The sequence below is a fragment of the Ischnura elegans genome, chromosome 3, assembly GCF_921293095.1.
Source record: "Ischnura elegans chromosome 3, ioIscEleg1.1, whole genome shotgun sequence".
In the NCBI taxonomy this organism is placed as follows: domain Eukaryota; kingdom Metazoa; phylum Arthropoda; class Insecta; order Odonata; family Coenagrionidae; genus Ischnura; species Ischnura elegans.
Window position 1 is genome coordinate 44,073,251 of NC_060248.1, and position 24,700 is coordinate 44,097,950.

The following is a 24,700-nucleotide window of genomic DNA, read 5'->3' on the forward strand; positions in this document are numbered from 1 at the left end:
GCTCCGGGGATGGCAGCAACTCCTGGCTGCTGCGTTTGCAATAGTGGTTGTCCGTAGGGACTGCCTGCGATGGCGGAGAAGTTTCCTTATCGTCTCGCGGGCGCGGCGCCTCTCCCTCGCCGTCCGCGAAAGGGCGTGAATGTTCACAGGGCACTGCAGTGTGTAAGGGTTGACCAAAAGGTCTCAATCAATATAGAGTTTTATTTTCAGTTTTTATTTTGCAATGGGAGAAGTATCTTTGGAAAGAAATGCTTTTTCTAATCGGGTCTGATGCTCAGTCCACCGATGGGCAGGGTTAGTAGTAAATGGTGATGGGAGCATGGTATACTTAGTTAAATTATTAAAGAACATTTTAATGATAGATATTTGTCACAGAAATATAATACCACGATCTATAGTGGAAGGGGTGAATGAAGCAGCGCTACCCAACTCTCATCAGCATCTTGCACAGTCTTGAGGACGGAGTGTCACATACCAACTGCACAGTCTATATTTTACATTGGCTTCTGTAGAATATATGTAGAATACTGTATATGTACATTCCTCACTATTATGCAAAAAGAAAAAAAATCATAATTGGCGGATTTATGGCTTAAAATTAAGTCTGTATGCGCATAAATGACTATATTTATGCGGCGTGCTTGTGAAGCAATATATTGCTACATACTATATTTATACAGTTATGACATAGTTACCCACTTCTTCCATTATAGAGGCAAAATAATAGTAGTTTTCAGGTCACTGTGCATTTCTAGAATTCCATATTCTCTCACAGAGATCTTAAGCAAATAACTAGTTCCAGAAATCGCAAAGCTCTGAAGAACTTAAGAGGTAGGTTCCTTACAGGTCCTTAATCACCGCTCGATTTATGTATCTGTTTAATTCATCATTCGTTATCAAAATTCTTAACTCCTTGCTTATAAAAAAATCTGAGTTATTTTCCCTGTGAAAAGGTCATATGTAATTAAAATCTGTGAGTTTGACCTCTTTCATTCAGATACAATTTACATTTGTATTACTCCTATATGAAAGTCTCCTTGAAACTCCCGCAGTAGGGCGGAGACTCACTTCCGTCGACGCGCATCTTGCGCATCACGCGATTAGTCACCCACCTACAAGGAAAGTCCGTGAACTATATACGCGTAATGATTCAGAAGGGTGTGTTAAATTAATTGAAGCGTAAACGAGTTACCTAGGGGCTTTTTTGTTTGTTTTCTCCAATGTTTTGATTTAAATACGTAAGTTGTACGTTTTATTCTTTATAAATTTGATTTGAAATGTTTTATGAAGTATATTTTCTCGTTCTAGACGCTAGGTGACTTGATGTTTGGCACTTATCTGGTAATGTTTGCGTTTCTTTTAGCATCGCTCTGTCACTCGAATGTTATCTACTTTTCTAGATATAGGCGTGGCTGGAAACTTACCTCCTCTGCATGAAATATCTAGACATTACTTGAGAAATGGCTGATCATTTTGGACCGATCGCTTTAAAATGGGATCCCAAGAATTTGGAAATTCGTACAATGTCGGTGGAGAAGACTTTAGAGCCCCTTGTTCTGCAGGTAATTTTGACGATATGTAATCTTTACGCATAAATCAAGAGTTTTTTTACCCCGAAGTCACTAAATTTCTTTGTTTTCCAGGTAACCACCTTAGTAAGCACAAAAGGTCCTTCAAAGAAGAAGAAAGGGCGGTCGAAGCGAGCTCATGTCTTAGTGGCAGCTGTAGAGAAAGCAACAGAAAATTTCATAGAGAAAGGTGAATTGATAGCTTACGAGAACCCCGACATCAAGCAAGAAATGCTATCAGCCGTCGAGGAAGTACGCAAAACAGGTTAGTATACAAATGTTTATGAAATGAACATGTATGCGTTGTCGTCACCTTTTTCTTTGGGGTTATTAAATTTTGATTTTGGTCCTTTATTATTATTGGATGTTTTACTAGTGGTATTAAATAAATAGACTAGCAAAGACTGGATGCTATTATTGTTCAGAATTTAATGGGTTAATCTTTTATTTACGTATTTAGAATCAAAAGTAATGATCTCCTTGAAGGGATCTTTATTTAATAAGGAATATTATATTTGTATGTGTAGCTGGGAGGCCTCACCATATCCGCGCACGCAAATCGTTTAAAAAGTTTTTTTTTATGTTTTACCTATTTCGTGTTATTGTGACTATTAATTTTTAAAGTGAGAGATGAGAACTGAATATCACCCAAACCGTATATGATTTGTTCTAAAAGACTGCTGATGTAGTTGTTGGCTGATTATCTGTTTAGCTTGGGTGATTGATAGTAATATAATAATTTTTCTAATTGTATTAAATTCACAGGGGAGGCCATGAGTGTGGCAGCTCGAGAGTTTGCTGATGATCCTTGCTCTTCACTCAAAAGAAGTAACATGGTGCGTGCTGCTCGAAATCTTTTGTCTGCTGTAACTAGACTTCTAATCCTTGCAGATATGGTGGACGTTCATTTATTGCTCAAGTCTCTGCGAGTGGTAAGTTCAATTTCATCTGGAATTTCTTGTGCATAATTGGTGATGGTGTTACATCATTGAGAATTACAAATATACAAGTATGTACTGCAACTTTGCTTTTTAATTTTAATTAATGCTATGAAAAATCATTTCACATATGTTTATTGGATTTATGATTGATTTATTTTGTGAGCATATTTGCACTAATCTTATCTAATGAAGTGAATATTATTTTTCACAGTTTTTTCATGCTTTGAAATAATTCTTGGTTTACTAATTATTAGGTGGAAGACGACCTTGAAAAGGTAAAGAATGCCTCTAGCCAATCTGAGCTGCTGGACAGCATCAAGGCTTTTGGGCGTAATGCTTCAGATCTAATGGCACAAGCAGCTAAACGGCAACGTGAACTGAAGGATCCCAGGCTTCGCGATGATTTGGCTGCTGCTAGAGCTATCCTAAAAAAACACTCGACCATGCTTTTGACTGCCTCCAAGGTAAATCTCTTTAAGATTATCATACTAAACTCACAATTAATGTAATTTTTTTGAATTTGAGGAGTAAAATCAAAATAAAATGTAACCCGAAGAAACAGGAAATTCATGTATGCACGTCTACATCTTCATAATGCAGTGAAGTTTTTAATTTCTCTATCTTTTCTATTCTAATTTCTATATCTATGCTACTGTTATTAATACCAAGTAAATGAATTGTTCTTAATCTCTACAATGCTCTGGATTATTATTGTTTCAAATAGTATTTAGAAACATTCCCCTTTGATGTTTAAGGTAATTAATGCCAGTTCACACAGTCATGCCACCCAATAGCCTGGGATTTTCACTAAAACATTTTCTGTAGCCTCCTTAATAAGGCCATGAGCTATGAAAAATTTTCCTTCTCTAGGTTGAATGCTATCCAAGATACAGAGTCAAGTTTCAGCTCCATAGATACTCATCAAAATTTATTGTTGGGTTCCTATTGTTGAATGAAGTGAATTGGAATCAAAGCATTCCTTGGTGCTTAACCTGCTCAGATCCCTCAACGTTCCTTATGTTTCAATTATTGATTTAGGTTAATCATATTTTATTTCATTTTTATTTTATTCTCAAACCACCGGATACAGCTCTTATTGGCCATTTTACACCGGGGTGTCCAACAAATGTAACAAGTAAACGTACACAAACGACCATGCCCTGGACCGAGGAAACCTACCCTGGCGGGACTCGAACCCGTGACCTCTTGTTTGGCAGGCGAGAATGTTACCCCGCCGCCATCGAGGCCGGCAATATTGTGACTTCAGAAAAATTCCCATACATTCAGAGTCAAAACACACATGTGCATACATTTTCTTATGTCTGAAGATTTCAATGTGAACAAATGGGTTTTTTGTTATTTATTTGTGTTATTAGCAATTGGCCGAAAGCACTTGACTTAGAATTGACAGTTGGTTAAAAATGGGGATTGGAGTGGTGGATCTATGTGGGAAGCTAATGGGGCTATAGCCCACCCCCGCCCCCTTGAATATCCAATTTACACTAGATGGAATGGTAATTTTTATCAGACCCGCAATACTGCTGGAAGGTTAACCCCTACTTAGCCCCTCCCCCCCTTGTTCCTATCCTGGATCCGCCACTGGATTGGTGTGGTTGCTTTATGTTCACTTTCCATTCGTATGCCCCAAGTTCATCTCCTGGCTGTTAATTTTTCAGAAGAACCCTTTTCACTAGTTGGTTACTCTGTGGAAACCATTTTAAGTTCAGGTTTCACTGCATTGGGGTTCTAGTTAAGAACTGAATTATACCAACTGTGTGTCTCTCCATCATTCTCTTTTTTGATAGGGCAGATCACCCTCCTTTAGATTGACTTCATGTAACAGTAATGCTATATCTTGAATGAAGGCATTTTGCTAGCAATGTTAAAGATCTCCTCCTTTAAACTGATGGCCCATGATAAAATTCTTGTGTATTTACATGTATCAATTTGGTAAATGTAGTTTTTCAGATTTTGGTAAATATAGATATTTATTCAAATTTTCATTTTTATTCTTTTGTAAGAAAACTACTTTATTTCATGCATGGTGTTAGTGAAATTAGATTAGTTGTAGTATTAAACATTAGTGAGTGAAGGTATGCTATTGTGCTAAGATTTCTTCGGTTTTTCTACCATACAAAATTTTTCCTGAAATTCCTGCATCAATGTGCCTTGCATTAAGGTTTTTCTTCTGGGACCCTCCTTCTCTGTCAATGGTCATCACATCATTGAAGAATTGGTGGGCTTCCTACGCACAACAAATAGGCAAAGGCTTACCTTTTAAAGAAAAAAGTTATGTCCTACCTCTCTTTCAACTTAAGTGAAACCTTTTAAATGGATAATCCCTTCACTGCCTGTTGGAGAAATTCCTCTTTGTCCCTGAGCCAAATAGAAAGAACTCAATCCTTCCCTTTCTGACACTGGACTGAGAAAATGAATTAGAGGCCAGGCAATGTACTGGAATATATGTACTAAATTCCTCTCCATTTAATCTTTAGGTCTCCAAATACAAGGCCTTAGTAAATACCTCGGGAATAATTTAAACTTCCACAAACATTTGGTTTGGCTGACTAGGTTATGATGGAATTTGATAAACGAGCCAACTTTTTAATGTTACCTTCGGCATTTTCTCAAGTGAATATAATTAAAAGGAAGGCATTTGCATTGTCAAACAGTATAACATTTGCTGGTGTATTGAGACTTACACACCCAATTGGTAAGAATGTGCTAACATTGAAACTTTAATTTAAAAAAGGGCATTTAACTGGAAGTAGGAAGATAGTTCAAGTGTTGCTAGCAAAGAAAAACAAGTTAACAGATATGCATTTGTGGAAGGTTACACGGAATTTCCACCGGGTCAGGTTCTCCAAGTATATCTCGGCCGACGTTTCCACAATTCTATACGCTGGGAAATGATCATTCTTAACAGTTATACAGGCTGCCATTCATGGTTGTAAATGTGTGTTGAATTCTTGTTGTTAGAATAGTGTCCCATTTAAGGTAACAATGTCCTATTTTAGAGTACGTTTACATGGTACATTTTACTAATCACCCATACTTTCACACTTCCTAAACTGAATATTGTTTTGTAGCCCTGGTGAGATTATTAACTCTTCACTGTATACATGATGTCAGTTCTCTTCCTCTCCCCTCGTTATGTACTCAGCATGATTTTTGACTTCCTGACCCTTTAACACTGTCTTGATTTTTCACTTCCCCTATCCCCATTATAACTTCCATTCAAACTCTTTCTCCTCATCTCCTCCGCATGCATAGCAGTTTCTTGCTCTTCCTTGTTTCTTTTTCCCTCCCTATAGTAGTTGACTTTTGGGAAGGCAATTTTTTTGTTAGTTAGGATAGTGTAATAGTCTTGCAAAGGTGAAGTAAAAGAATTCCAGCATTACTGTATGATCCTTTCACAAAATTCAAGCGATTATGTAAATCACATAATTTTTTGGTAACAGGTAACAGACGACTATTTTATGTAGCTCAATTTCATGGATACAATACACATTTGTTTACAAAATGTAATTACATCTCATATTCATCAAGTAAGGAAAAGCACTTCAAGAGATAAGCTGATACAAGGTCAGGATTATTTACGATGTCTTTATGAAATAAGCGATTCAAAAAAGAAGAAAATGTTTAGCTTGACTTAACATAGGTGTAGTATAGCTTACACTCTCGTTATTGACCTTCCTCTCCCTGTTTGACAGCTATGGGATGGCACTCTGCATCCACATAGTGATGGTTAATTATCCATTTATATTATACCTTATCTGCCACAAACATCTTACCAATAAATGGTAATATGCATCTATAATGGAGTTTATAGTAAGGAGTACCTGTGAATCAGGTTTGTGTAAAATGTGTATTCCAATGTGTGTCTTTCTGAGAGATGGTCGTAGGTAGATTCTTTCTGCTCAGTTAGACCTCCGCAGGGATCACACCTAGGCTTATCTTCTAGCCACTGCCTAGTGATGGCCCTGCACTCAAATGCCTTATTTTAGTGAGAACTGGTAAAGAGGTAGTGGAGGAACTTGGTGGAGACACTGCTAAAACCTAGTTTTCATTGGCTGGTGGATACACTAGAAGCCTTCCATTGTGAGATACTCCTATGCAGTGCATCTAAAATGCTGGTTTATTGCACTGCTAATTTATGATAATTCTACCTCCACCAAGGCATCAGACTGAATTGCACTTTGTCATAAAAAATTGAAAATTTTCTCATATTTTAATTTATTGCTTGTACAATTTGATAAATATTTTGTATATGTAGGTAAATGATTTAATACCTAGGTACTTCTGTCATTTCCAATTTACAACCAAATATTCGGAACGTATCATAAGGCAGGTAGTGCCTGTATTCTACTTCTCTTTCTGTCCTTAAGGGACAAATGCTGTGAATTAAGACTAGCCTTGCTTTCTTTTGTCACTGTTAACTTGTCCGGTGTTAATGTTATTAATACATATTTTTATTTTTCTTATGCCGTTGTGTTAAAGCTTGTATTTGAATCTTGATTCGCAGGTTTATGTGCGTCATCCAGAACTTGCTGCCGCAAAAGCCAACCGTGACTATGTATTCAAGCAAGTTTGTGAAGCTGTCAACACTATTTCAGATGTGGCTCAAGGGAAAGGTCCCTCGGTAGCACCTCATCACCCATATGATGGCCCTGGGGAGTTAGCTGCAGCACTCGATGACTTTGATGTGAGAAATCTTCCACAGATGATGCTATTCTGTTCTCCTTATATCCACAGAAATACAGATCTATCTGGTTCTTCTTTGGAGCTGAGGGTTCAACGATGCCCTTTTGTTCTCGTATTTACTGAGACTTTCTCATTTCTCGCCCTTTATGTCAATTTCCTACACCATAGAATACTGGAAGTAACTGTGGCAGCATTGCATCTCACACTTCCTTTGTCAGCTTTGATTTTTTGAAACTAAAAATAAACATTTTCTATGGAGATTTGAGGAGAAGAAAAAGAAAAGAAGAACCTTGTATTCTTTGAGTTGAGCCTCTCTCAGATTGCTTTTCCAACTATTCATTTTGTTAATGTTCAATTACCCAGTTAAATCATCTGCATTTGTTTCATTACTTATATACATGAAGTTTAAATATTTTCGGATAATTTTTGAATAAGAAATCTTATCTTAACTACATCTCAAAGTATAAATACTTATAAAGTAAATATACTTATCATGAAGGCTGATGTTAATGTGTGATGAAAAACAAATGTGAAAGTGAGCTAACCTTAGTGAAAAATTATTTTGTTATTTTCTAAGGTGACATAATTTGTTTATTTCTGTCTCACAGGAGCGAGTTGTAATGGATCCTCCTGCGTACAATGAGGTGCGCACCCGACCTTCACTCGAAGAACGTTTAGAGAGCATCATAAGTGGTGCAGCTCTTGTAGCTGATTCGTCTTGCACACGGGATGAGAGAAGAGAGCGTATAGTGGCAGAATGCAATGCTGTTCGTCAGGCTTTGCAAGATCTTCTGTCTGAATACATGTCTAATGTGAGTTTAGCCATACTTTTATTTACTGTTCATTGTGTGAAAATTTAAGCAGTAAAAATGGACCATTATTCATGTGGTCCTCAGGACTTATAATAATTAAATATTTTAATCACTTGGGACACAATTGACCCTTGCTCACAGATGGGAACTAAAGAGCGAGGTGATGGCTTGGATCGTGCTATGGAGCATATGTGTCGGAAGACTGGTGATCTTCGTCGGCAGCTAAGGAAGGCAGTGGTTGATCATGTATCGGACAGGTAACTGCTCATAAATTTTTATTGTGAAGGTGTTTTGGTATTGCCTAATTTTTTCATTCAAGAATTTGGTTTGCATTTGCTGTTTATGTTTTACATTAGTTTATGTACGTGTGTATTAATGATCTCCGATTACAGTGGAACTTGGTTAGTACGTTTCTGAAGGGACCACGAAAAATGAACGTACTAACCAGGAAAACGTACTAACGAGGAAAGTAAATAATAGCAGTCGGGGTTATTGCAATCAGTGAAAAAGTCGTCATAATTACAATTACTATCAGTAGTTCTCATAGGATCGCCTTCCTGAACTCTTTTCACATTTAAAATCAAGAAAATGAGCGCTTCCATGAAAAACAATACCATGTGAATAAAAATCGCAATTTTTCATGGACATCCCGGAGAGGATTTCATGATTACGGCGTCTATCTCCCGTGATTTATCCTATATCTATTTACAGAACGAGGACGAGTGAAGCTCAGACAAGCGAAGACAAGTCATTTTTCTTTCTCACAGCGTACTCGGAGAATATAACAACAACCCGGAGTAAGTCAACTGGTTTTTTTAAAACATCATAAAAATTGGGCAAAATTATATTGACTTTCAAATTACGGCAACAGCCGTAGACATTCGCTTCTGGAATGATACCATTTCGATTGTAAAATCGATCGATATATCAACTGATGACACGCAAGATTATTAGATTACGACGTAATTACAAGAAAATTTTATATTAAACAGTTGAAATTTACTTTCAAAATTTGTCTAATGTCGTCTGCTTTCGTTCCGAGATCAAGTATTTTTAAGCTAAGCTTCGCGTGGAGATCCAGAGGATCGTCTGCTCCGGCAACAGTAGTCAAGTAAATACGCACGACGTCGAGTTTATGGAGCAGTACTGTTTTAGATAATGTGGGAATTGTCTAATACCGTTAAGACTCATTTCTTCATCATGATAACTCGTGCAATAGCAACAATTGCCCACTCATGAACTTTGTGCGCGGCAGTGGGCACTCCCAAGCTCCAAAGGCAACAGAAGGTGAGGAGCTCGGGGTGGGGAAAATTGGGGCTTCTTATTGGCTGTAGTTTTTCATAGTCAGACATTCCCAAAAAATGGCTGCATTTTATTTTTCATCACGTCACAAGAATTTAGAAATGCATTTGGATAAATTACGGTAGAAGAAAGAGATGTGGAATGAATGGAAGAATGTTAATGGCTAATAATAATAAATTAAATCATGAATTCAGACGTTTGCGACCCTTAAGAAGACACTAGAGAACGAATTGCGGGTTGCGTCACGGCAAGCAATTGAGCGTACTAACCAGGAAAGAGCAATTTTTTCAAACGTACTAACCAAATTCTTTTACCTGTATTTTGTTCGGATGGTACCGGGACCGAGGGAAATCGCCGTACTAAGGAGGAAAACGTACTAAGGAGGAACGTACTAACCAAGTTCCACTGTATATATTACCTTAGAGTTAATACTCACTATTTGTTGCAGCTTTTGAACTATTCATGGATGAATAAGTGTGTTAGTTTTAATGTGTTCACTGGAAAAATATTAGCTTTGAAAAGAAATTGGAAAAGTAAATATGTAGGAAAACTTTTGATGCTGAAGTTGGCACTTAGTTCTGGAAAAAAATTCCGTTGGGTGTGAAATAGCCAGTGGAAGAATGCAAATCATTTTTATTACAAGAAAAATGAAGGCAAGCTGTTTGCCCTTTGTTTTTCAGCATTTTTAAAATCCTATTTCAATTACTTCCTTTTCAGCTTTCTGGAGACAAATGTACCTTTGTTGGTGCTTGTTGAAGCAGCGAGAGCTGGAAATGAGAGACAAGTTGAGGAATATGCTCCTGTATTTACAGAGCATGCCAATAAGCTAGTTGAGGTATGTACTTTATCCTTAGGTACCAATAACTATGTTAAATAAATTTGCTCATGTTTCACCGTTATGGAATCATTTTGCATTGAGAGAGCTGGTAGAACAGCCACATATGTATGTGAAAACTATCACCTGCTTATTACTAAAGCTGTACTTTTTACGTTTAAAATTGCCACTTTTGATGGCCTTCGAAACTGATTATTGATTATAATTGGTTATTAATTTTCACCATTTTCTGACTTATACCCGTAGAAACTTTGCTTTTCATAAAAAAAATAGGTTCCATTGTTTATGAAATAGTAATGTATAATTTCAGCATGAAAAACCAAACCAAAAAGGTCTTAGTGTTCTAAGATTACCAATAAAGGAATGAGTTCGTAGTTAAATGAGTTAAATTTTGATGTGAGGATTTTGTTTTTGTTTGAATCTTAATCTATGGGGTGAGTGGGCGAGGCACTTCTACTTAATACTGTTTGCAGATGTAGATATTTAAGTTCAGTCTTGAAATTATACTGTTGCCAGTTGTGTATAATTCTGCGGTACAATAATTTATCTTTAAATGAAAATTAATCTTAACACAGAAAGGCTTCTAAGCAATTGCTCTTTGTACTTTTACTCTCCTGCCTCCTCTCTCTGTCTACCTTTGTTTTTTTTTCGGTCAAAACTTGTTTTAACTGCACTGTCATTCAAGAAATCTTAAAGCTGTGGCATTATCCGATTTTTACCAAAAGCTATAAAAATATAAATTTACTATGATTTTCACGTATCATAGCCATAAATGCACATAAAAACGATGCTGCGTAAACATTATGTATGAAAACCAACCATTTGCACTTCATTTCATGAAAATCCAAGTTGATGGTTTCACTTCATTATTTTCTGGTTCATTTGATGTGCAATGACCCTATTATGAGGCATTCCAGAATTGAACACTAGAAAAGTCCACTACTATAGCGTACTAGCTTAGCTAAAAGCTATCATTTCAATTCAGATATCAATTACCTCACAAATGAGAGTGACAGCTGAAAATGTATTATGTGCAAGAGTGCAGTACTTGTTATGAACTTTTGAAAAACAAACATTAGTGTTCTTGAAGCTTATTAGTGAGTGCCTCCACAAAGAGCAAAACACTGAAGTACCAACACCATAATAATGGCCGTATTTAGATTTTTGCCTTAAAAAGCCTGAAGAAAATGAATGCAGCCTAGCCACTTTGCACCAAACCAGAATTTTTAACCAAATCCTATCAGCCTTCCTTGAATGAACTGTTTGCACTTGTGGTGGCTGAAATAAGCAATTAATTCCTCAAAATAACTGAAGTAAATTCTGTTTGGTGCAAGTTTCATATCCTTTAGGCTAGCAAAGGTGCAAAATAGAAATATTGTCCATGTGGTCCAAAAGAGTGTTGCCTTCATCATGCAAGTAATAAACTTTTGTTTCACACCTCTTATTTCATGTTTTAATATTTAGAACATAATGCCAGCCTAGCCTTTGCTCCCATAAAATAACAGTGACAAAAAAGGGATCAGAATATCTTGGGATGAAGCTTGAAGTGCATGCGATGGCAAGAGTGCCAATGTTAACAATGCCACTCTCTTCAGGACAAGGAAGTTGCCTTAACACTTTTGAAACCATTCCTGGGGTAAAATTTTTTCAAAAAGGAAAGAAGAAGGACATAAATTGCATTTAGCCATAATTTACTCAGTGAGTTGATCATGACGCCAGTATAACTCATTGGGAAAGTCCTGAATGCTTGATTTCACATCATGACTTCTATTTGTTTTCTTCTCTCTGCTCAAAATTAAATGCTTTTTGATGTATTAATTTCCTTCCTAACTAACTGATCAATATCCTAAAGCTACATTGTTTTCGTCATCATGCGACTAACTTGATGAGGGAGCGAAGTGAATCGTTCAAGGTGGTTGAATGGAACAGCAATAGTGTTGGATTTACCTTATGTTTCAAAAATGGAACGCTGTAAAGTAACAACCTTTAGCTAATAAAAGTGCTTAAAAATTTTCATCTTGTAGCACTAATGGGAAACTGTCACTGAACTTATTATGGAAGAATTATTACATTTAAATCCAGTGACAAAAAGTAATTGAGAGGGTGTATGGAAAACAGCTTCTGGAGAACATCGATATTTCTCAAGACAGTGGCTGCAATTGGTCATCAAAACATACCAAGTCTTTTCACTTTTTATATATATATGCCTTAAAGAAGAGCTATATTAAGAAAAATTGCAGCATTTTGCTGTTTTTTATGACTCGTAGTCATTAAATTGTACAGTGGAGGTGGGTGTTCCAAAAATGGAACATCAGGCATAAATGGGTTAAGAACATTCTCATACAAACTTCAAAAAATTTCCCACCTGCTTCAAACTTTGTTGAATTATATTTATCAAAAATTTTTTAATAGATATTTCAGTGTGGGATAAAATATGTACACCTTTTACCTAATAGTGAAAGGTCATTTTTGTTTCTTAACCTTATTCTAAGTTCTTGGGGAATGTATTCATGTCTTTCTGCAGTTTCCTATTCCTCCGTACTGATGAGAGTGTTTCTGTTGCGGTGAAAGAATCGCAACAATTTCTCTGTTTTTATTCTGTGGGCTTAAGTGCCAATGGTAGCTGAGTAAATTTCATACAGGTAAACGTGGCTGCCCAACAACACATCAATGAAAAGGGGACTTGATGATTTGCTTGCGAAAGGTTTGCTGCTAGTGAAAGGGAGTCGAGGAGTGAAAACTTTGGCTTCACAACTTAGAGCAGCACCCAGACCCTCCCTCAGACCTCCCGTCTATTCTTTTGTCACAGTGGAAGGGAGAGGAGGGGTCTGGAATATGACTCCATCTCCCCTCTTCCTTTACTCATCAGCCATGTGTGGCAAGACATTCGTAAGATAGCCCTTGAGTAAGTTGTGCTGCTTATTTGACACTGGATGTTAAGCATTGAAGCACCGTTAGCCTCAGTCTGCAAGGAAATGGGACTTAGTTTCTGGACTTAGCAGAATTTTTCAACTAATTTCATGCATGTTGCTCTTAAAGATATTGTTAACTCTGAGCAATCTCCCCAAAAAGTTTCTCCATGGCATTATAGTGTCATAGATTTTGTTAATAGAAAAGAATACACTTTTATTGCTTTTGCTACTTGCCTTATGACGTAAATGGAACTCTCCCCACTGTATTTCCCCTTTTTCTTATGATGGCCTCAGTTCATGCAGGTTTCATTAGTATGAACACTGGTTGTAACAATTCCCTTTGCACTGAATATAGATAGATTGTATTACACTTCTCTAGAATTCTTCTATCCTTAAAATATCCTGTAAAACCTCCCCAATTGTTTATTTTTCCTTGTTCCCAAATATTATTTGTGTGTTATGAGTGCTTTTAACTGAGTATGCCTACCACTGGCAACTGTTTAGGAGTTTATTAAGAATTTTCCTTGTCTTTGATTTACGATATTTTCCTTTGCTTCTTTGTCATATGTCATGATTGTTTGTTGAGCTTCACTTTCTTGGGATGAAGTGGTTTAAATAAATGTGATTTTGGGATCTTATTCTTATTTGCAGAATGAAGAGTGTAATGAATTGTCCTTGAATTTTATCTTATAAATATTGATAAATTATCCTAATTAATATTTATTTCATCAGGTGGCAAACTTGGCATGCAGTATGTCAGGCAATGAGGATGGAGTTAAGATGGTTAGACATGCTGCTTTGCAGATTGAGTCCCTTTGTCCCCAAGTAATAAATGCAGCTAGAATTTTAGCTGCTCGTCCTCGGTCAAAGGTGGCACAGGAGAATGTGGAAGTTTTCCGTGAAGCTTGGGAGAGCAGAGTCAGAATTCTCACTGAGGCTGTGGATGATATCACAACTATTGATGATTTCCTGGCTGTCTCTGGTTAGTAACATGTATAAATTTGGTTGCTATAGTTAATATAAGCTGGAATGTTTAAATATATTCATTAATAGGTTCAGAAATTCTTCCAAAATATGCAATATCCATACGAGAAATGTGGCAATCTTTTGTGAACCAATGTGTGTATGTACTTTGGGAGTGCATATATTTAGTTAGAAATAATGTAGTGTGCCTAATAACTATCAGTCACTCAGTTTGTTACTGACTAAAAAAAGCACATTTTGGTTGATTTGGTATCTCATTTCATGATCTTTAAAATTGATTGTCGATTCCTGTGTTGCAACCCTTCTTAAAGTGTTCTTTTTATATTTTTTAGTAGTTGATCATTGAATGTGTTACTTGAAATCTGAAATTCTTGTTAACATTCCCTTGGTCACATTGTCTTTTTGGGCTCAAGTAATGCTAATTACAAATCTCTTTCATGATTTGGTGGATATTAATAATGAATTGGCCAAAAAATTTAGTCCTTTTTTCTGTTTTATGGTTGCTTATGTTTTGGCTGATCATATGCTGTGGTGTATAAAGTATTTTCTTCTTGTAGAAAACCACATTTTAGAAGATGTGAACAAATGTGTCCTGGCTCTGCAAGAAGGGGATGGTGACACATTAGACCGTACTGCTGGAGCAATACGTGGACGTTCCGCCAGGGTCTGCAATGTTGTTGGAGCAGAAATGGATAATTATGAGCCAGGGATATATACTGAGAGGGTCTTAGAGGCAGTGAAGGTGTTGAGAGATCAAGGTAATTATTATTTTGTTATAATCAAGGTATTTTGCATTTGTGTGGATCTTGAGAAAGGCTGGGTACAGCTGTAACCTTTTGCAATGGAGTGATATGCTGTTCATAAATGAGGAAAAAAGGGAAATTTTTTCTTCCCAAATCTAGAACAGGGTCTAAACAAGGGAATTTTACTATTCCCTTGGTATCACTTGCTAGTGGTCCACTCCATGTGAAATGGTCCACAGGAGCATTTCGGTCAGAGTTATTTGTTTAGCGGGTGCATTTTGTGTTAAACATGACCATATTAAATATTTACTAGAGCATGACAATTAGATAAGTAGTCCCAACTAAGTCTTTATCTATCAGGAGAAGTCTGGGCACACTGTAAGAGGCTGAAAATGTTCCAAAAGGTCCTCGTTTTTCTTTTTTTTCTCGTCACTGAGCGATAGAGGGCGACATAAATGGCGGTTAGGCCGCCTGCCGCTAAAATTCCGTGGGTGCTGGAAACAAATATGTCTTACGCGAACTTAATAGTTGTTATTCGCTCCTAATCACAAATTTATAACATTAAATTCTTATAATAAACTTTGCAATTCATTATGTGATTACGTTTTCTAAACTGGTCGGGAATTTCTTAAGCGATCGTTGATGTTGAAGTATGAACGAGAAATGGGAATTTTATGGTGGTATAATTATTTAACGATCTTTCACAGCATAAATCGGTAACAAAAAGCCTTTTCTATGAATAATACCGAGAACAACCATTTAAATAAGACCACTTAAGACAAAAAACGGCGGAAGAAACGAAATCGAACATTTTTTCGTGACTTATGATAAAGGTTTTAAATTACAAAACTCGATTTTACGAAGTGCCAATTTTTCGGTCCCACTGACTTCGTAAAATCAAGAGTTTACTGTATCAAGTTACATGAGAACAATAGAAACATGTTTCGCACCTCTCTGATTCTCACCCACTGAATTTTTTCTGCTTATCTCCTTCAAAGTTCCCAGTTTCTTGAGGTCAACTACTGGTCAACGTATTTATAACCTTATTTAAGCATTTTAAGCTAGGAAATACATAATTGGAAAAATACAATTGTGAATTTTGGCGAAACTCAATATACTCGCTGCTGAACTTCTCCACAGTTGATGCAGAATTTTCCGAAAACAGGACATCAGGTTACAATTTACGAGTTATACTACAAGTTTCTCTTGTCAGAGTACTCACGAAGGGATATCCTCTCAGGATATTTTGTTTCTCCCTATTAACAATCTACATTCACCTGCTCATCTGGCGCTACGCTAATTAGAATAGAATGGGTAAGTTGCCTTCTATTTAGGACAAAAAATGTCATGGTGCAGTCATATATGATCATGCTTCACCCTCTGTAGTATGCTCTGCGTATGCCGTGTGCGATAGCATCAGTTCCGAACTTCACCTTGTACGAGTGGTTCCATACTTGCCAGGGTGGGTTGAATTCAAACTAGCGAGTGTTTTCCGTGTGTGTTTAATAAAGTCAGGTTTCATTTTTACCCGTCTTCGGACCATGGCCCTTATGAAAAAACAAGTGAGAACTTTAAGAAATGGACTGAAAATAATTGAAGATGAAGAAAAGAATGCGGGCTAGTAGCACGTGAGTATTGCAAAGCCTCGGGTTGTCCGCTAGCTTGACGGCAGGGGTGGGGTTAGAGGGAGATACCCAGTGAAAACAAGAAGTGGGATGAAGCCGAGGATCAGGTGGGCGTGCTGCTGATGACATTGTTCACGCTTTACACATTGACCCAATTATATTAAAAATTTAATTGTTAGAAAGGAAAATTTCAACTAAGAAACTATTTTTGGCCTTTGTGATCCATCTCACAACCAATCACTGTGTTGGCAAAAGTGGTTTTTTTAGGCATAACATGCACATCTTGTAACTACATGTACTTGAAATGGCATTTGATGGATAAGAATTTTTACATCAGACAGATATCCATAATAGCTATGAAAATGCTGAGTGGAGTGCAAACCTTTTTTAGCAAGGTGGCGTGTTCCTTTAGCATATTTGAAAGAAATATAAGTCGAATCAACAATATGACCTAAGTGTTTCGATAAAATACTACTATTCTGGTAATTAGCTAAAATTTTGTTTGATTCCCTTAATGAATATCATAATTACTTGCCAAAACCCAGCGTTTCCTGGGACATAGGCAACCTAGCCAAACAATCCCGTATTGATCATTTTCCCGCATTCATCATTTTTTTCATCCATCACCCTGAAAAACGATAGATCGAGGTTCCACTGTAAATTGTATATGTTAATAATTTACAGTTTTAGTTTTTTGTTGCATTTTGTGGGTATTTCCAATCTACTTTAGCAACTTTCTTCTTAAGTGACCTTTTCTGATGAGAAAAGCTCCTGACGCCTAGCTTAAATATGATGCTCAATTAGATAATTAAATTAGTAGCTTTTCAACTCGATAGTTCTCTCTTTTTACTTTAGGAACTTTAATAACATTGCTATTTTCATTTTACAAGCATTCGTGCAAACATATTTTCTGAATTCATGATATCACAGACACGGGTGTGCAGTTTTCTGAAACCAGTTACGCGGAACAGTAGAACAGTAGAGTACAATCATGTTATCGCTACTAAAAAGATCGCGATTGGGATAAGATAGCTATGAATGATTCTGGAAAGCAGCCTAAAATAACGGACAATTTGCATAACAATTATTTTCTTGATTTACATGAACTATGAAAATTACATGAAATTACAGTGAAAGTTTTCCGATTATTCGTGCCACCTCTCCCCATCATTAGCCTGGTTAATCCGGAGTATGCTGTATTTATCTTTTGGAAATTGTTAATGAATTTTGATTCTGGGGAAGGATAAATGACCCTAATTATGTATATACAGTGGAACTTGGTCATAACGTCATCAAAAGGACCAGAAAATTTTTAACGTTATATCCGAGTGACGTTATAAAAAAGCAGCCTTAAATCTGAGTGTAAGGACAAATTTACCAGACCAGACTCACGACGCAATTCAGCGATTTTTCTTCCACTTTCCACCGCTCTGATCACCCGCACTTTTTCCTTGATAGGAAGAACCTTCCGTTCGACACCAAAACTTGACATTGCACAAACAAAAAACAACTAACGACGTATAAAACAACTGTCAACATACGCGATGCTCACACGGAGGTAGGTAGTGGAGTGACTGATGATCTACCGTAACTAACGAAACAAACAACACAATACAGTGTGCCTGTGTCAGTGACCTTGTAGAATGTAGGGGTGGGAAGGGATAAGACCCAGATATGCGGGACAGCCCCCGTTCCCTCCAGACACCAATTAAACAAAAGAGTTGCATCCCGTCACCAGCTCAACATCCAGCTTGTGACCTGTTTTTGCTTTTGATGTTTCCACACATGGTTTCTATGACATTTGGGGCATAATACAATCACACTACCACTTTTGCAACCTAAGAATCGCAAAATTTTTGACGCTATACCCGAGCGTCGCAATATTTGTTGACGATATAAATGGGTTTTCGTACAACATAAAATGTTCAATTTTGGCTGGTCTGTATAAAATGTGACGTTAAACCTGAGTTGACGTTACAGCCGATGCCGTTATAACCAAGTTCCACTGTATATTATCATGTTGGAGTGGAGAGGTAATAATGTTTTTCTTGTTTTAGTGATGCCCAATTTTGCACAGAGGGTTGAGGTAGCTGTGGATGCTCTTTCATCAAACCCTTCAAAGGATGTGGATGAGAACGAATTTATTGATGCTTCCAGACTTGTCTATGATGGAGTTCGAGAAATAAGGAGGGCTGTGCTCATGAACAGGGTATGTATCTGAATGCTTTTTTTGATTATGTTCTTTTGTTTCACTTTTTGAGCCATTGTATGAGAGGTGGACTTTCTAATTATTTTTATAATGGACTTTTTAGCGTAAAATTAAGTAACAATTTGGCAATCTTTATGAAATCTACTTGTTGTGTAGTTAATATCTTTTTAGTATCATTAAGGATTTCCTCACATTAGAATCAAGTACATTTTTGTGCGAAGTTTTATTCATGTTTGTTTTATATGTTCCCGTGTAGCTGTTACTGCTGTCAATGATTTGTGAAAACATGTTATTTTCAATGTGATTTTATTTGTTACAAAATTGGTTTTAGCAAGTTGTTCTTCTTTCTCAGACTGATGAAGAGTTGGATCCTGAAGATGTAGAATTTGATGAACACTATACAGTGGAGACTAGGAGTAAATGTGAGTTCACATCCAGCTTTTATCATTGCAAATTTATATCTCCCCTTCCTTATCTATTAAATTTTTTGAATTCTGAGTGTCTTGGATAGGTGATTGTAGGAGAATGTACCGTATTTATCTGAATATAGTCCTCCCTTTTTTTCAGAAATGCCCATTGTAAAAGTAAAGGGGGTACTATATTCAAATGCATTTTTTTTTAAATTTTCCCCAAAGCTGAAGCCTCAAAATTAGGGGGGGGGGGCTATATTCGGAGAAATATGGTATTCATATTAGCTTAATTGCAATGTAGAGTCAACATATGCACTCACTGGGCATGTTTATAATAAGGATGGGTATGAAATGGATTTTATGGTTTTTGGAATAAAGTTTCTTGGTAGTTTGGTAGTTGTGGGAATCATGAGGGTGAAAATTCTTTATTGTCATTTATTCCCAAGTACCTAATTCCTCATGTTTTATTTCTCAGAATCTATCAGTGATACTGTTAATCTATCTCTTAACTATTTTAGTAGAATTAAGCACATGGTAGGCATGATCTTGTGGTGTGAGTGCAGTTATGGCTTGTTTATCACAAGTGCAGTGTTCATGATAGTCCTTGTGGCTCTATTGAAAATAGGCCTTTATTATTGTCAATTTAATACAAAACCTGCCACACCTTTGGGTTATACTCATGCACATAGTTAATCTGAAATTGAAACCAAGAAAAAGTTTTCAACATCTGAAATTCTCTACATATTCTTGTAAATGGAGACATGACATCAGTGCACCATTAATTTTTAAATATCATCTGAAAGGGTTCTTTTTTAATTTGTAGCAAGTGCACACACTGGGGAGCATGGTGTTGATGAATATCCAGACATCAGTGGAATCACTACTGCAAGGGTTAGTATGTTTAACAGTATAGGTACAGAAGTGGGTTGTGCTTGGAAAAATTTAGCTAATTTCTAATTATCAAGGCATGTTTACGTTTGGATTTTATTTAGAGATATTTTCCAACTCTTTATAATATGCTGAACTATTGTATTCCACTTTCAATGCCATCTTTCATTCATGATATGTACTTTGATTTTTGAAATGCTGATATAGTTTGCCATGTTTGAAAATTTTTGTCTACTCTCAAACAATCAAGCTATCAATCATGATACATTGACTTAAATATCTTATTTGAATGGAGTAGCATAATGGCAAATTATGCCACAAATTATGAGTTTCATTTGCTTGTAATCATATAGACAGTGGTGTGTGGTGATAGTGAGTGTAAGACAAGCTCTAGCCAGTAGTTTAATTAGTTTACCTGAATATACTGTCAAAATGAAGAATTTAAAATTTGGGAAGCAATATGTGTAAAGTTCTATTTTAAAAAATTCAATTACCTGCTTGTATCAATTTACCTTTTTCAAAATATTTCCTGATAAGAAAGCTGGCTCAGCAAAAACCATTGAGTGTGCCAAAAGAAAAACTACCATGAAATATATATTAGAACCTATTATTCGTATTTGATGATTGTGTTGGTAATTGACTGAGTAACAACGTTTGAAAAATAGTCTAATATTTACAATATGGCCATTAATCTATGACACAAATGGATTCTTGATATTTATTGCTTCTTCTATGTCATCAAGCAGTAATGCCACAAATATTGCATGATTTATTTCTTCTTCTGTATTATTTTCTAAATCTCTGCTATTGGTTACTTTCAAATTGTTTAGAGTACAGTTTTATGCTCTTCTGGAAGCTGTAGCTGTCTTGATATAATTGCCTTAAGTTGTGTCATATTTTCTAAGATACCCGAGACATATTTACCCTATTTAGAGTAACTTGAATCGGGGTGTGATGGAGGTGCTTATCTGGATGGTCCAATAGGAAATTATGTCTATTCACGTCTCAATTATTTCCTTTTTCATGGCAGAATGTGTTATTTAAGGGTAGGAATTTGTGTTTTCATGTGATCTTTCATGCTCAACTGTAGAATCAAGTTGTTTATTTTATTGCTACAATCTCTATTTTGTACAATTGCATCAGTAGGTAGGAGTAGAAATGGCCAACAAAATATTTTCCATGACTAGAACTACCAGCAAGCCAAAGAGTTTATACATTCTGGTAACTTTTTGCCATCGTGCAGTCTGCAGTCATATAATAAAAGTAAAGTAAACTCAGTTGTACTTATGGTTAAGCGATCTTCAAGAAAACTGCATGAATACAGTCTGTCTTTCATTCTTTCAAATGGTCCTCAGCTTTGTAGCTGGTCAATGTTGAGTAGAATTGAATGTAATGAATAATTCATGTACTATTTTCTCATACAGGAAGCCATGAGGAAGATGACTGAAGAAGATAAACTTAAAATCGCTCAACAAGTGGAAGTTTTCCGTAGCGAAAAGCTCAAATTTGACCGAGAAGTAGCTAAGTGGGATGATACTGGGAATGATATAATTGTGCTGGCTAAGCACATGTGCATGATCATGATGGAAATGACAGACTTCACTCGGTGTGTATCTATTTTCTTCCTCTTCAATTTTCTATTCCTAAGACAATGCGAAGTATTCCCATCTAGGCTGGTAATTTCAATTCGTGTGGAGCAAAACAAAATTATTGAACTGATGGTCTTGCCTTTTTGCTACTTAGAACATGGAGATAAATGTGGTGAAGGCTTCTCACTCTAGTATAAAAATTGAGGTAAACAGTAAATGGACAGTAGAGAATAAAAAGTATTTATCCACTGTATACTTGTAATGGAAGAATCAAACTCCATTTTATTGCTGTATACCAATTGCCCAAGTGGTGTGAAAGGTTTTCATGAACTCATTTGGTTCTAAATTTCAGGGTGCTTCAAAAATTCATATCAAGGAAGCGCATTATTTTTTTTTCATTATCTTTAAATTTTAAAGTGTCAGCTGTTATGCTCCCAATTACGTATGCAGGAAAATGATTGCCTCGTTTAAAAAATCCTTTCTATCTTTATGAGCAAAAATTCCAGAGGGGGAAATATCATTTCTTTGACCATTATGTCGATTATAATATTTTATGTTGAAATCATGCCTGGATATAAAGTATTAATTCTCATTGTGTACATGATTTTGAGTGAACTTCACACTCACACACATTGCTGCATTTTATCCACCCTCAATCTATTTCTGCATTTTTTGAATTTTTTGTACCTAATAATGAAGTTTTTTCTAGGCTATTTTAACTTTAATCAGTAAAATCCATCATCATCTTTATCTTGAAAGTGTTCATTATCATAATTTTTTGGGATTTTTGCTTTATATTGATGAGCTGGAAATTCTTGAGAGCTAAATTTCTTTGCAAGAATCCTTAAAAAGATTTCATTTTGACTCAGTGGGTAAATTTTTAGTGGCTCTTGAAAAAAATAACTAGCATAAATAAAGCAAAAATCTTGATTAATGAAGAAGGTAGCAAAAACCCTATTTGAATGCCCTAAGACTTATGTTTATTTATAGTGGCCGAGGTCCTTTGAAGACAACAATGGATGTTATCAATGCAGCCAAGAAAATTTCTGAAGCAGGTACCAAGCTCGATAAGTTGACGAGGCAAATTGCTGACCAGTGCCCCGAGTCCTCTACGAAGAAGGACTTGCTGGCTTACTTGCAGCGCATTGCTTTATACTGCCATCAGCTTAACATTACATCCAAAGTTAAGGCTGATGTCCAGAATATTAGTGGAGAACTTATTGTGTCTGGGGTAAGTGATGTTTCATCCTGAGCAGGCTTTCTATGACCGCAGCTTGATTGCAATTGAACACATTCAGTTTGGATCACGTCAATTGATGTGGTTGGTCATTCTGGAAAGTTTATCCTTTGATAAACCTTCCAGAATGAACAACCTTGTGTATCAAAGATGCTCACTTTGCTGGGTTAGATCCATGACTTGACAGCTTTTTAAGAGTGTGTGTTGTCCATCCTAAATTTGAAAAATGCACATAATTTAGGGGTAAGATGAAATATTGCCTCCTTGCAATGAATGTTAAGGAATTAAAAATATTTAAGTGTTGCTGGGATGCAAAAAAGTTGTAAAGGATATTTGGGATATTCTTCATATACCCTGCAGGAATATGGACTATTATTTTTATTCATGTGCTTGGATGAATAAAAGTTGAGCAAATGCTCATGAGCATGAGCTTGAGTTATAAGCATTTGCTTAAAATAAAAGCGAAGAGCATAAGAATTTGCTCAGTTTGCTCATTTGTTGAAAGAATCAAATAATGATAGGACAGCAGTTATATCGTCATGGATTTCTCCGAGAAGTTCAGGTTGGTAATGCTTAAAAATTGCTGCCTGATTGGTAAAAATAAATTTAATGCCATTTTATAATATCATAAGGCAAATAACCCCTCTATCGAGAAAAATTCTCTTGATGCATCTAGTTAGGAAGAGATGCATTAATTTATGAGCATTTTCTTACCCTTTGAAGTGCTTTCTCCAGTTAATTCATCCTAAATGTGAGAAAATTGAGAATTTGCCCATGTTTCAGAGACAGAGCTGAGCAAACATATATGTTCCAGACTTTTATGTATACAAAGTGAAGCAAATCCCTCAAATACTTGCAGAATTTAGAGCTCATATATATTCATCTGGATCATTGTGTCATTGGTGTGCTTGTTGTGATCGATTCTCTTAAAATGTAGCATGTAAGGGGCATAGACGGGTAGATGAAATGGTTTTAGGGCCTTTCCTTAGGGGGCTGGTCCCTTGGCTTTTGGTCATTTGTTCCATTGAGGCAACCTGTAATGCTTTAGGTGTACTTGAGTATTCTTGTATCCTATATACTTGATTACCAAGAAAAGTAAATGGATATTAACCAATGTCTTTGCTGGCACCTTTTATAGTCATCAGGGTTATCAAGTGGATTAGCTATCTGAGCCCTTAGGGTATTTATCAACTCATCTGGGTATTTAAGTTCCTGGACGAAAACGAGGATATTGAGTACACCCAGGGTACTAATTCATATAGAACATTACTAGTGTCAACTACATGTTTAATATGACTGCCACTTGCAGGCAGGGAACTATAGCAAAATAATAGAAATAATAAAATAAATTTATTACACCAAAATATATCAAATTGACAGCTTTAGTAACAAAATAGTAATAAAGGAGCTTTAGGTATGGCTTCAGTGGTCAACGCCAGTATGGAAGCTACCATCCTTAAATTTAAAAACAATGCTAGTCACAAAAAATTATTCATTCCATGATTGAGTTATGAGTGTTAATACATCCATCCTTAGTCTGGGACCAATATTGTCTTGAATTTGTAATTTCCTGGAACCAGCCAGCCAATATGGGTGGGCCCTTTCCCTCAGTAGAGGCATAACTGATGACAATCTTAGAATGGTAGTTAATAACCAATGGTTTAAATATTTCTGGAAAATTACATCAACTAATAAGTTGTATCAAGGTACTTCAGCTATTTTAACATAAGGGATGGAAAATGATTGTGTGACACCTCTTGGTTTGCAGTGATGGTCCAACTGGTTGATTTATATTTACAATTTGTATGGAGGTGTCTTCCTCCTGTAATTTGGTTGGTGTGGAATATTGTTGGGTAAACATACTTGGGGAAGATTTCTCTCAGGGCATTAAAAAGGCTGGTCTTTTCATTTTCATTGTAAAAGCTGACTTCTAGAGCTCCC

The 24,700-nt window shown here is 36.2% G+C and overlaps 1 protein-coding gene across 4 annotated transcripts in view; it reads left to right on the plus strand.

Annotated features, from left to right (window-relative positions):
- Positions 1–1,098: 1,098 nt before the first annotated feature.
- LOC124155719 (catenin alpha) overlaps positions 1,099–24,700 on the plus strand; it is a 45,199-nt gene continuing 21,597 nt past the window's right edge. Inside the window, exons 1-16 of one of the 4 annotated variants that reach the window (XM_046529769.1) lie at positions 1,099–1,238; positions 1,401–1,562; positions 1,644–1,833; positions 2,334–2,500; positions 2,764–2,973; positions 7,035–7,214; positions 7,822–8,025; positions 8,167–8,282; positions 10,045–10,162; positions 13,807–14,056; positions 14,616–14,816; positions 18,484–18,635; positions 18,988–19,057; positions 19,869–19,936; positions 21,358–21,539; positions 22,513–22,753. In XM_046529769.1, coding sequence (XP_046385725.1) covers positions 1,461–1,562; positions 1,644–1,833; positions 2,334–2,500; positions 2,764–2,973; positions 7,035–7,214; positions 7,822–8,025; positions 8,167–8,282; positions 10,045–10,162; positions 13,807–14,056; positions 14,616–14,816; positions 18,484–18,635; positions 18,988–19,057; positions 19,869–19,936; positions 21,358–21,539; positions 22,513–22,753 — 2,451 coding nt within the window. In that variant the 5' untranslated portion in view covers positions 1,099–1,238; positions 1,401–1,460. Of the gene's footprint in view, positions 1,246–1,363; positions 1,563–1,643; positions 1,834–2,333; positions 2,501–2,763; positions 2,974–7,034; positions 7,215–7,821; positions 8,026–8,166; positions 8,283–10,044; positions 10,163–13,806; positions 14,057–14,615; positions 14,817–18,483; positions 18,636–18,987; positions 19,058–19,868; positions 19,937–21,357; positions 21,540–22,512; positions 22,754–24,700 lie in introns of all 4 variants that reach the window. The other 3 variants (XM_046529772.1, XM_046529770.1, XM_046529771.1) reach the window with 3 other exon arrangements.